This window comes from Molossus molossus, unplaced genomic scaffold (assembly GCF_014108415.1).
Source record: "Molossus molossus isolate mMolMol1 unplaced genomic scaffold, mMolMol1.p scaffold_m16_p_15, whole genome shotgun sequence".
Classification (NCBI taxonomy): domain Eukaryota; kingdom Metazoa; phylum Chordata; class Mammalia; order Chiroptera; family Molossidae; genus Molossus; species Molossus molossus.
Window position 1 is genome coordinate 31,646,125 of NW_023425350.1, and position 12,615 is coordinate 31,658,739.

The 12,615-nt window shown below is 54.3% G+C and overlaps 1 protein-coding gene across 3 annotated transcripts in view; it reads left to right on the forward strand.

Moving 5' to 3' along the window:
- Positions 1–12,615, forward strand: part of PRKCE (protein kinase C epsilon) — a 483,491-nt gene that overhangs the window by 458,582 nt on the left and 12,294 nt on the right. For 2 of the 3 annotated variants that reach the window (XM_036262555.1, XM_036262554.1), the window contains one exon: positions 916–1,062. In XM_036262555.1, coding sequence (XP_036118448.1) covers positions 916–1,062 — 147 coding nt within the window. Of the gene's footprint in view, positions 1–915; positions 1,063–6,197; positions 6,220–12,615 lie in introns of those variants that run through there. The other variant, XM_036262556.1, reaches the window with a different exon arrangement.

A 12,615-nucleotide genomic window follows, 5' to 3' on the forward strand; every position in this document is an offset into this window, starting at 1 on the left:
CTCTCTCTCTCTCCCTCCTGCTCTATCTGAACAAAGAATGAAAAAGTGTTCTCGGGTGAGGATAAAAAAAAAAAAAAGAAATGTTTCCACCTACTAACACTGATTTTTTTTTAAGGTTATATTGTTACATAGCTAAATTAATATTTGCCATCAGGACTGACTCATTTAATAGGAATAAGTTCTCCTGGGTATGGGGTGGGGGGTGGTTCATAAGACACCAGCCAAAAAATGTAAAACCCATCAATGTGGTTTTTATGGACAAGTTGAGAAGCAACATATTTTTCTCTTCTTTCATTTTGTTTTTTGTCTTCTGATCTACTTGTATATTTTGTGCTAGAGATTACAAATTCAAATCTTTAGAAAGTGGGAGGACCCAGGTCCAGAAAAGGGAAAGGGTCAGGGGGTGCCTTTGATCATTTACTTTCACGTGAATATCTAACCCTCTTTTCATACCTCACGAAGGACTGCTGACCTCTCAGTGTGAGTGGGTTTCTCAGACTCAGTCTCCCTGAGGAGAAAAGAATCTGAGGGGGATCAGGAACTTAGTAAGAGCCTGAGTTTCTAATCCCAACTTGGTACCTTGCTGCTATTTGACCTTGGCCAAGTTAATTAACTTCTCTGAGCCTTAACTACCTCACTTATAAAATAGGGATAATAATAGTAGCTCAAAGGGTTGCATTTGGCCAAAATGAATTTACACACACACACACACACACACACAGAGTTCAGAACGGTGGTTGGTGCATAGTAAGTTCTATATGAGTTAACAGATACCCCAAAGGGCGAAGACCCTAAAAGTTCAGGAAACCGGCTAGCGAGGGGATACTGCAGATGCTGCCTTGGCTGACTTGTCTTCCCCCTGCAGCCTGTGCCTGGCGGGCCTTTGTCACTAATTCTCTGTCCTCATCCCCACAGTTTATGACCAAGAACCCCCACAAGCGCCTGGGCTGTGTGGCGGCACAGAATGGTGAGGACGCCATCAAGCAGCACCCGTTCTTCAAGGAGATCGACTGGGTGCTCCTGGAGCAGAAGAAGATCAAGCCACCCTTCAAACCTCGAATTGTAAGTAGGGCCCAGGGTCCTCCCACACCGTGGGCTGGGCCTGGGTACCGTGCGTGGGGAGATGATCTGGGACACATCTCACAACCAAAATGAGGAGGGCACGAGGTAACCAAGACGCTCCCTCAGAGAGCCTCTGCCCCCTAAGAGTTCCCTGTAGGAAATACGCAGCCTACAGCCGTGACCACGAGATGATTTACATGGGACACAGAAGCACATGCTTACTTTAACGGAGATTTACTGGTTTATTTTGATCAAAGCTTACTAATGGTACTAGTTCTCCATGTATGGTAGCAATATAAGGTTTCTTTATAAATACAGGTTTTTTTTAATGAGTCCATTTAAAGAAAAATATGAACTTAATAATAGTCACAGTCATTATGTGGAACTAGCCCAGAGCATGAAATTGTGACTCAGTGACTGACATTTGAGGACTGTCCCAGGGGAACCCCAGGGGGAGCCGATCTCTAAGAGGCCAGTTCCTTAGGCCCATCAGAGATCTGTCCCCTCTGTCCCGCTGTCCTTCTGACTTCACTCCAGCCTCAGCACACACGTCCTTCCGGGTTCTTAGGCCTGTGAGGGCGATGCCAGCGAAGGGGTGCAGTGAAGGGTGTTTGAAGCTCAGAGGTTAGAAAGAGGAATCGAACTGTTGAGTCTGGGCTTGACTCAGATTGAAGACCGTGTCCTGGCAGTGACCTGCTGGAAGGGGACAGGGTTGGTACTCCTTTCCTTAAAGTTAGCACGCGTGCCCGCGTGTTGGGGGGGACGAAGTCTTCATGCTGTTGGCTTTTAGCGTGATGAAGCTGACATGTGGGTAGCCACGCTGGCTGGTTACTGGAGTGGAGAAGGGTGTATAACAGAATTTACTGGCAGAAGCCCCACCAGCCCCCAGTCACCCCGCACTGTCCGGTGACCCCTCCTTCCTCACTGCCGGGCACACAGCAACCCTCCTGTGCTTGCGGGTCCTCAGAGAGGAATTCCATCCTAGTCCCGAAGGTTTTCTGAGGAGCAATACCGACACGCTGCGCTTCTCAGAAGTGTTCCATTGGGGGGGGGGGGTGACTCTCAGCCGAAGGGCGTGGTGCAGGCCTCAGCCGGACTCCAGAGCACGGCGGGGTGACTGTCCCTAGCCACCCAGCCCTGCCCCCATTCTTCGTTTGCTTTCTTCTTTGCTTTCATGGTTTTCACTGGCTAGCACACAGCTTGGAACAGGCGAGGTTTGGGGTCGCCTCCTTCCTGGCGAGCACCACGCCCACCCCTGCCCATCACCCCAGGACCCGGGCCTCTGTGCCAGCCCATGCTGCCCGTGCCAGCCTGCTGAAGGCCGCCTCCTCCAGGGTCTGTGCAGGCGGTCCAAGGACAAGATGAACTGTACCCCCGACCAACGAGGGGAAGCAGGAACCAAAGACCAAGCAGAGGAGGAGGAGGAACTAGAATCTTGTTCTGAGGGTGACAGGCTAATTTAGGTGTACTCCAAGTGAATCAACCCAGATAAAATTGGGAAGTAAGCTTAGTAAAGAATTCAGGCCCATTCAGGCCGATACAAGGTCAAGGGCTGATCAGCCGGCGCAGGTCTACAAAATGAGTTAAACCTCAGTTTGAACTTCAGGTCAGCAAAATGGCTGGAAGGTAAGCTGGAAGGCTGGGGCAGGGCTGGAGGAGCGCCCTCCTGCGGCATGCAGGGGAGAGGACAGGCCCCCGGGACCGTCAGCGAGGGGTGTGAAGGGCAGAGAGGGCCTGGGGTAGGGCAGCGGCCGGACAGGTCTTTGTGAGAGGCCACACGGAAGCAAGCAGTTAGGGGACCTTTCACCAGGAAAAGCACAAGGACATTTCCCAGTGTGGACTCATGGGGAAGAGTCTCGCACTGACGGAAGAGGTGGCAAACGAGCCGCTCCAGCTGAGAACAGTGTTCCGAGATGTCAGGAGGCTGAGACGCTCCGGTCCCCAAAGCCCTTCCAAAGCCCTAGCAGTACAGGGGTTCCTCACAGGGCGTCCACCCTCTGGCCTGAACTCGGAGCCAAATGAAAGGACAGATGTAGGAGGAGTGACCTTCGGATCATGCCTGGCATCCCCAGGGTGAGGGAAGGGGTGGAGAACAGGCATGAGGCTTCTGTGGGCCTGAGAGATGGCCAAGGAACCAGACACGCAGGCAAGGGCAAGAGGGAGGAATGAACCAGGCACCGAGCACCCGACCCAATCCCGTGGCCTGCAGGCCTCACCTGGCCCAGACAGGCAGCAATTCCCGTAAAGCTGTCCCTGGCCAGGAGTGCAGGTGGTCCTGTGGGCAGAGGTGTGAGGGAGCCCATGGGTACCAGCAATAGACGTACATCCCTGGGTCAGGAGGTTGGGACCACCTGGGGGTCAGGTGGGACCCCCATCTCCACCTGGAGCCCAAGGGACCTATGCTTTCCTTCCTTGGACCCCCAGAGAACCCCCACCGGGAAGCAGAGGGCAAACTCGAGCATGCTTCCTTCGCTGAGGGCTCAGGTAGGCTCCGAGGCCTTGCCAACGCCCAAGAGGATGGCCATGAGCTAGGGCAGGGGCTGCCCAGGAGCTCCCATCAATTTCAAAGTGCCTTAGCCTTCCTGAAGCCTGGTTCCATCCTGCCTTAGAAATCATCTTCTACGCACGTTCCTACCCACCCCCCTGGACCGCTAGAGTTACCCTCACCACTTGGGGGTCAGGAGAGAGGATGTTGATTCCGTTGATTCGAATTCGGGTTGGAGGAGACAATGAGAACATCTGAAGGAAGGATACAAAGGGAAACTTACATTGTGTGACGAGGCGTTTCTGATCACATTTCGAGCTGAGTAATGTTGATCCTTACCAAGTTCTCAGCAACAGGTCTTTAAAGACAAGCTGTTCAAATATCTGACCCCATTAAATCCTTCAGACTAGAAATATCTCTTTGGAGAAATATCAACATTGGGAAAGAAGGTAATAGCCCTCCTCCGGTTAGCAGGTTGCAGAGGTGTTCCAGATCGCCCCTAAACTGAAGCTCTCTCTGGTCCAGGTTAGTGGCACCACCCTGAGGCGCCTCGGGCTTGTGTAGAGCAGAAGTGAATTTTAAGTTGAATGAAAGCCCACCGCAGTGCTGACTATACTGTACTCCACCTCTCCGAAATCTGCAAGACAATGTGAAAACTCACTTAAGGTTTTTACAAGCCCCATCGCCTCTAACCGACTCAGGGCAGCCCTGGGGTGTGGGTACTGCCTGGTTCAGAAGCCCGTGAGGATGTCTGTGTCCATAGCAGGATTAGCCGTACCCTCAGGCAAGACAGATATTTGGCCATTAGAGAGACACTGGAACCATCTTCTGTTCCCGGGCAGGGCTTTCTGTCACACGACAGGCCTTGGGTGCCATGTGACTTGAGGACCATCCGGTGCCCTCCAGGATTGCTGGGAGGGAATAGAAGGACAGCTGGTTTGGAGGCTGGCATGGGGAAGGCGTAGCCAGGATAGCAGGTTGCAAGCAGCCAGGGACAGAGTGAGGTTCTTGGATCTTGGGGACGGACTTTAAGTCAAAGGAAAGACACTGTGAGGAGGGAGGGACACGTCTGAGCAAACGACACCCGCCTTGCAATTTGGCGGTGGCCTTAAGGAGACACGGTGCATGTGTTTTCGCAGACAAGGACACCGGGTGCACAGACGCCCCTGAGCTGGGCAGGCTGAAACTCCCCAGGGCACCCGCTCAAGGGCATGGGGCCTGTGAGGGAGCATCTAGGTCTCTTCTGTCCTGGGCCAGCTCCACTTGTCCCTCCCCATGCCCACGGACACCCTACCCAGCGCCGCCAATCCTGGAAACCTGCTGGATTGCCACTGTCCTACTACCCAGCTGGCCACACTGCCTCGGGTGGGGCGTCTGTCTGACTCAGGAAGGAACTGGCTTTGCCTGGTGATAGGTGGTGGAGGTGAGGTCAAGGTCAAGTCATCCAGTCTAGGACTTAAGAGCCAAGATGTAGTGGTGTATTTTTCCAGAGCTCCTACCCATCCCCACTCCCACAATTTGGTTGGATCCCCTCCTTGGCAGAACGTTCTGGTGGGCACAGTGCATCTGTACTCTGCCCAGGCGGGCACAGCTGGAGGCCGGGGTCCCTGGATCACCCCACCAGGGCTGAGGATATGGCAGGAAAACAGCTCCCAGACCTGATCCCAGTCCCCTCCCCAGGCCTCCCCCTCTGAAGACAGCACAGAGGAGATTGTCCAGATCCACAGCTGGAATTTGGCCTCTGGTCAGGTTCTATCACATACCTCCACTGGCTGCTGTCCCCTCCAGGCCTTTGGCTTCTTGAGATGTTTGCTAAAGGGAGATATCTGCTCCCTGGCGCCTGAGCCTCCCGTCTAACCCCTGCCCTGATTCCCCAGCTGTCACTAGGTCCCTGGGTTTCCTGCCTTCAGGTTTATTTATGCTCCTTGCACCGGCCCCCACCCCAGAGCACGTTCGGTGGCCCCTGTTTCCATGGGGAGACTCTCCTCTCACGTATCCTCGCCCCTGCCCTGGACACTCTCCCGCCTCTGCTTCACTCTTCCCTCCTTCCACCTACACACTCAACTCGTTTGCACAAGCAGTGTGCCATCAACACCAAACCGAAGGCTCGGTGCTCCCAGGCACTCTCCGCAGTGTTCTGGGGTGGCCGGCTTCAGTGGTGGCAGGCACCCCCGCCGTGGAGGTGCAGGGGGAAGCCAGCAGGGCTGGAGCCCAGGGCTTTGATGCTGGAAAACATCTCCAAGGAGAGAATGCATTGGTCTGTCCCCCTGGGGATTCGGATCCCAGCTGATGGCATCGTCTAGTTACCAGGAAAAGTCGCACATTCAGCTTGGGTGTTCCCGGCGGGTTTGCCCTGAGAGGGCAGAAGTGTATGTCGGGTGCTTGAAGGCATCATCTGACCTTGCAGACCTTGAAGCTGTTTGTTCACTCCTCGCTTCCCTCCTGGATACTCCTCCTTACTCTTCTCCCGCCCCCCAAATAAGCATTAAGCTCTGAGATTATGGCTCCCAGGACTTTGGCCCCGAAATGGGGAGAAGCCAGCAGAGGAGAGAGAACCTGCGTCCCCAGAAACCTAGCCATCCTCAGTGAAAGCCAAGGGCAATGCTGGCCAAGTAAACTTCTCTTTGTATACGTGTTCTCTCTTTTCAAGTTTGCTTCAGTGTGAATGTCCCTCTTTAAGGTAAGGCCTCCAGAGTGGGGCATCTCTCCAGGTAGGTGAGCCCGCAGGCCTGGTGACATGGAGGCCCCTCTCAACCTCATGATCCGTTGTCATTAGCCATCCACACTGCATGGCGGCGCCCGAGGGAGGCCTTTCCTGCATGCTCCTGCATGACCGGGCTGTGCTGGGAGAAAACCGGGAAGTGGGCTTGAGACCCTCACACCCTCACCAACTTAGTGGCCCGAGGAGGAGCCTGCCGAACAGACAGCCCCTTCCCCCACAGTCAGCCCACTTGCCCAAGGACCACCTGGTGGCGTGGACCACAAAGACAGAGCCTCGGCGATCATTAGAGGCTGACTTCATCATCCACCTGGAAGAGCAGAGGCAAGGCCCAGACAAGTCCTGCAGCCGTCAGTGAGGACATACTTCCGGACTGCCCGTGCTGTCGTGACAGTCCTTAGCATCCAGGCTGCAAGGTCCCTCAGAGACCTAGGACTCTGGTGCCGGGCTGGAAGTTGTGGGAAAAGCCCAGGGACCTGTTTTGGTAGTTGGCCCAGGTGGCGGCATGATACTGTGGGTGTGGTACCGGCATTGACCTCAGAGAGACTGGGGTTCAATACAATGGTGGTCACAGGAGAGCCATGTGAACCCGCTCATTCACTTCAACCCCAGACATCTGGCCTCCTTGAGCCCCCCGACCTCCTTACCTATAAAATGGGGATGAGACTACCCGCTCACAGAATCATGAACAGGATTACATAGAAGCCCAAGATACTTTGCTCACTGTAGGTTCCCAGTACATTTTAGTTCCTCTCTCTGTTCACCATCCCCACCCAGCCTGTGAAAGCCCCTGTTCCTCTCGTCCCGAGACTCCCAGAATCAACACAAGGACTGCGGGAGGGGGTGTGAGGTTTGGAGGCTGGGCGATAGAATCCCATGCAGCCTGGTTTCAGCGTGGGCTACAGGCACTTGAGAGTCTCTGAAGCTCAGTCTGCTGATCCGTAGACGGAATAGCAGCATCCACCATACCAGATCGCTGTGAGGAGTAAATCCCTAATTGTGTGAACTGATTAGGACGGTGTTTGAGGTACAGCGAGCATTGGGATGCTGATAGTGGTGCAGACAGTGGGGTCTATTTAGGGGAGGCTGGACTGACCATATTCCTGTTCCAAAGGTGTGGAGGGGCCTGGAGTTCAGATGAGAGATGGCACCATGCGGTCAGGGAAGAAGCCATCACAGACAGAAGGGCATCTGAAGACGGGGAAAAAACACACGGTTCAGACTCTGCCAGAGAGCCCGCTGGGGCTTAATCTGGGCTGGGGGAGCACGAGGAGAAGGGAGGCGATGCGATACTGTGGGTGACTCACCCCAAACACCAGAATTTTCCCCCTCTTTGCAACTTTGGAAAAGCACCCCAACTTCTCATACGACCTGCCCCTCTTTGTTCTGTGAACTTGCTCAGCACCTTGCTTCACTGCCGGTTCCCAAGTATTTCCAAGCTAAGCAGCCTCAGGGGGCATTTTGACAGAGATTTCTCCACCTGAGAATTCTTTTTGCGGGAGCACTCCTGCAGCCTCGGGCGAGGGGGGCTGCCGCACCTCACTTTGGTTCTCCTCTCCCCCATCATGCGGGAGGGGGTAGGAATTTGAGCCCTGGGCCGGGCATTTCTATGAGCCCCAGAGGTTTCATTCATGACTTAATAGCTGTTAGGTTGGGATTTGCCTTCCTGGGTTCATCAAACAGGTGTATATTGAATGGAATCTCTTCCCTGCTCCAGTGGCACTTGAGGTAACACCTGCCCGGGCCCGTGGGGCCTCCGGGGCTGTGCCTGGAGGAAGGAGGGAGGAGAGGAGCAGTCCGGAAGGTTCTCTAGAACAGCTGGATCTTGGCAGAGAAAACCAGGAAGGGTAGGAAGAGAGGTCTGCCTGGGAAAAGGCTCAGAAAGCAGGACAGGACTAGGATCGGCTCTTTGAACAGGTACTTATTGAGGCTGTAATCTGTGCTCTCTGTGAGCCTTGGGGGGAGTCAACATAGGAAAAAAGATTCCCCTACTGTCACCTTAACGTTACCACTGTGAGGAGTTCAGGTGGCAGGAGGAGATGCTATGACATAAATACTTGAGGAATACTAGACAATAGGGTAGATGCAGGACTTGACTTTGGGAGGGGAGTCTTGGGGTTTGATAGAGGATGGAGGGAAAGAGATGATGTGAGGAAGACAGGTGGGAGGCAGGGCCTCTGTGTGTCCTGGGAGACTCTTTCCACCTGTGGCCTGTAGCAGGTCCTGTCCAGGCAGGGCCACTTGAACAGTACTCTCCTGCTTGTCCCTGCAGAGGAGGCGGAAGGGTGGCCCGGGAGCTGGGGGTGGAGGGGCAGTGGTCAGAGGCTGAGTGATGTGCAGCAGAGGAGAAGCAGAAGGGGCATTAACCTTCCCCATGGAGGGGCTCAGGCCTCTAGCCCTGACACCGGAATCTGCTCTTTGCAGGCACCAGGGACATTCTGATTGGGTTCCCCTGCCCACCCAGCCACCAAGTCCAGGACCCTGATTCTTCAGGGTACATCTGTCATGGAGGAAAAGAGCTCTTGGACACCCAGTTTTGCACAGGGGGGATGGTGCCCTGTTTACTCCCCATGATGTGTGCTGGGGTAGCCCACGATTACAGTTGGATTTGGCCTAAACTTGACACTTAAGTGTTATGTTAGAGTTCTGGGGTTTGACAAACACACCTTAGGTTTGTGAAGATTCGTTAAGGTACACGTCAACCTCAGCCTCTTCAAAGAAGACCTGGCCCATGAGCCTGCAGCCACTGACCCTCCGTGTTCTTCTGGCTGCTTCTTGCTGGGATCTACGGCAGTCGAAAGGGGTTTTCTTGGAGTATGGAACTTGGATGTCAATGGAGTAGATCAGGTGTGTGAGCCCAGCTAGGCATGGAGGAGGGTAGGGAATGGCCAGGACAGTGAAATATGTTTATTACCTTAAGTAGAGAGATGGGACGATAAGCCAGAGTCGGGCTTATCAACTGAGATGACTTACAAAATAAACCAGACCTTGACTTGGGACATCAGGCAGGCTCCTCCTCCCTCCCCCCTGCCACCACTGCTGGCCTGTCAGCTAGTGTTTAAAAATAACAGGGTCTTCCTGGAAAGGCACGGTGGATTTAGGCCACGGGGACCCAGGTACCTGGGACATGGGTGTTCCACCTCAGCTTCTGAATACAGCCACCCCGAACATGGGATTCCAGAATTCAGCCCCAGCTGGGTCCCAGGAAGTGAGTTCAGAGGAAAATGCTGGACAGAGCCGGTCCTTGCTGTTAACATCTGTGAGGCCCTGAGCAAGACCGTGAGTTCTCTGTGCCCTTCCTGTAAAATGAGACCTTACACAGTCCCCAAGACTTGTCCCAGGCACAGCCACTCCATTTAAACATGCCCCATGAGGACAGGGCTTTGAAGATTCTAAAAATCAACAGTATTATAATAAAATTTACATCGAATAAAATGTATTCATTTCAAGGGTACATTTTGACGCGTTTTAACAAATGGATACACCCATGTAACCGCGAGCGCAGTGAATAGGTAGGACGTGTCCCGCTCCCAGAAGAGTTCCCAGAGCCCTTTGCCTCGGGCAGTCGCTCGCCTGCTTTCTGTCACGGGAGCAGAGACGGTTCTTTCTAGAGTTCCACACATACGGAGCTGTGTAGCCTGCACGCTTTTGTGTCTGGCTTCTTTTATTCAGCATCATGTGTTTGAGATTTGAGAACTATATGTTTAACTTTTTATTATGGAAAATTTCAAATATGTACCAAAGTAGAGAGATTCGCCACGTGTCCATCACCCACATCAATTAGCAAGATCTGGTTAACCTGTAGGGGAGGACTGTGTAATCTGGCATATTCACAGCTGCGTCCTCAGCAGCAGCTCCTGGCACACGGGGAGTCCACTGTATACTTGTGGAATAAATGACTTGTGTAGGTCTTTCCAGAGGTTTCTCTCTTAGCTCCATCTCTAAATTCCCTTCTCACCGCTTCCAGTGCATGCCTGGGAACCGGGGGGCGATCCGATCCTGCATTAGGAAACCTAAAATTGTTGAATGGTAAAAGGAGGTGGGTGACCTCATCTTGACTTGAGAGGCATATAGTAGAGTGTTTACAGTTCCTGTTTCAAATCCAGCAAGCAGCAATAATGAATCCTGGGCCAGAAGAACTGATCTCTATCTAGGACATTTTCATAAATAAGGAGCGAAAAGATTAGGGAGATTAGTGAGTGGAGGAACGGGACTTTTGCCAGGACCAGATTGGAAAGTTTTTTGGGTACCTGTATTTATCCCTGGAGAGCTCAACCCAATAGTTGTCAATAATAACACTGCTTTGAAGAGCAGATGATGAATGAGAAAGGGCCCGTGGTTAGAAGCAGAGTGGGGCCAGGCTTGCCCTGGGCGCCGACCCGCGTTCAGCTGGAGCCGGCTCCCGAGGCAGCGCCGGGCACGGGTCCTGCCGGGGCACGTCCGCTGCGTGGGGCCGCGCGTCGCAGAGCCTGGCTCAGGAGCTCAGGCCCCGGGCAAGCCGTGGCAAGCAGGGCACTGTCTCCTCCTGAGGCTTTGTGTTCCTGGATATCCACACTGTGTTTCCATACTTCTTCAGTTCCAGGCACCACTACTGGGTGCCCCTTATCCGACTTTGGGGTCTAGCCAACGGTAGGTTGTAAAATCAGTGTAGTGGGCCAGGTACAGGAAAACTTCCTGAGGGACAGGATGGGATGCGACGGAGTAGAATGTTAGACCGGAACCTGGACCGCATCGCGGACAGTGGAGGCAGAGGGGAGCTTGCTGAATCTTTTCTCGAGGTGGCGGCACGAGGGGCCATGCACTAGGTCATATAGAAAATGTATCTCTTACTGTTGTCTGTAATGAAACGTCTTGAAGGGTGAGGCCTCTCTTCACCGGAGGCCTAAGAAATGACCCAGAGGCGCCCGGCGCAGGTCGGTGCCTCGGGCACGGTGAGGACCGCAGGGCAGGGTGCAGTTGTTTGTTTGTGTCTTTGTTACACAGCAACTGCACTGCTGGCAGCAGCCAGTCAGCCCTTTGCACACAGGACACATTGGCGCCTCGGGCAGGAGGCAGGACGGCACACGCCAGGGACAAGGGCCTCGGGGTCAGAACGAGCTGCATTCATTCTTGGCCGTGCCTCCGGCTGGCAGGCACCTTGGGCAAGCTGTTTCCTAATCTTAACCGTGGGGGTGGGGGCCTCCCAGTAGGGTTGTATGTGAGGTCAAATGAGTCAGACAGGTACAGCACTTAGGACGGGTGAGCTTCGTTATATTTTCCACATGAAGAAACTGAGGCTGTGCCGAGCACTGTGCTGAGGCTAGAAACACAAAACAGATGCGGAGCAGAACCAGCCTCCAGCCTGGTGGACAAAAGGGCGATGGAGGAAGTGCCAGGAAAGACAGGCATGGGGAGACGAGGTGCATGAGGGGCACCAGCCTGGCTGGAGGTGGTTCCCCAGGAAGGAGCATTCCTTTCCCACACAGCAGCCGGGGACCCTCCTGGTTGGGGGCCCGGGGCTGGTTTCCGAGCTCCTTTGCTGCATTTCAGAGGCAAATGGGCCCTCCTTGGCTCGCATACCTAGTCTTGGAGGGTGGTGAGCTCACCTGTGTGACAAAAGCATTGCCCTCTGCCATCCCCTGGGGACTCAGAGGGTCTATTTAATTAACGAGCTGGCCAGGCGGGGCTGTGGCCTGGGCACTGGCAGCAGAGGGAGAGGCAGGCCCTGAGCCCCTGCCTGCCTCACGGGCCGGTTCATGGGCGCTGACAGACGTCTAGGCCATTTCTCAATTCCTTACCGAATGTCATCAAGGGCCGCCGTTCACCGTACAGGTGATGAGGACTCATCCTTGGCCACGGGACCCACAATGCCTCTTGTCTGGAATGCATGCTGTGTACTCTTGTTACAGATTTTAGAGTCAAATAGGCCCCGGCACAGGCGGTGTGCCGGGAAGGTTTGAGGAAGCAGGAAGAATGCCTCCTTCCCCAGCAGGAACGAAGAACAGTGTCTGTGGATCTAAAGCTGCGGTGCCTGGCTTCACCCGGTCTTAAAGGGCCGCTCTGGGAAGAGCCTTTGGTGCACTGACCCCACCATCGCCACCGGGACGCTTGAGCCTTCCTGCTAATCCTGTAACCAAGGGCCAGAGGGAGCCCCCGTGCTGCCCCCACCGCCCCGTCTGTGGGCTGAGGATCTAAGCACAGGGGACATTTCAGGCCCTGAGAATGTTTCTCGGGGCGTTCCCCTCCTTGTGGGTTCCTCAGAGAGAGGTATTGCAGCGCTGAGGATTCAGGTTTGTTTGAGGGGAGACTGAAATCTGTGGCTCTTCGCAGTGAACCCCCCCGCTGCGCACTGGGCGCACGTACCAGGCTC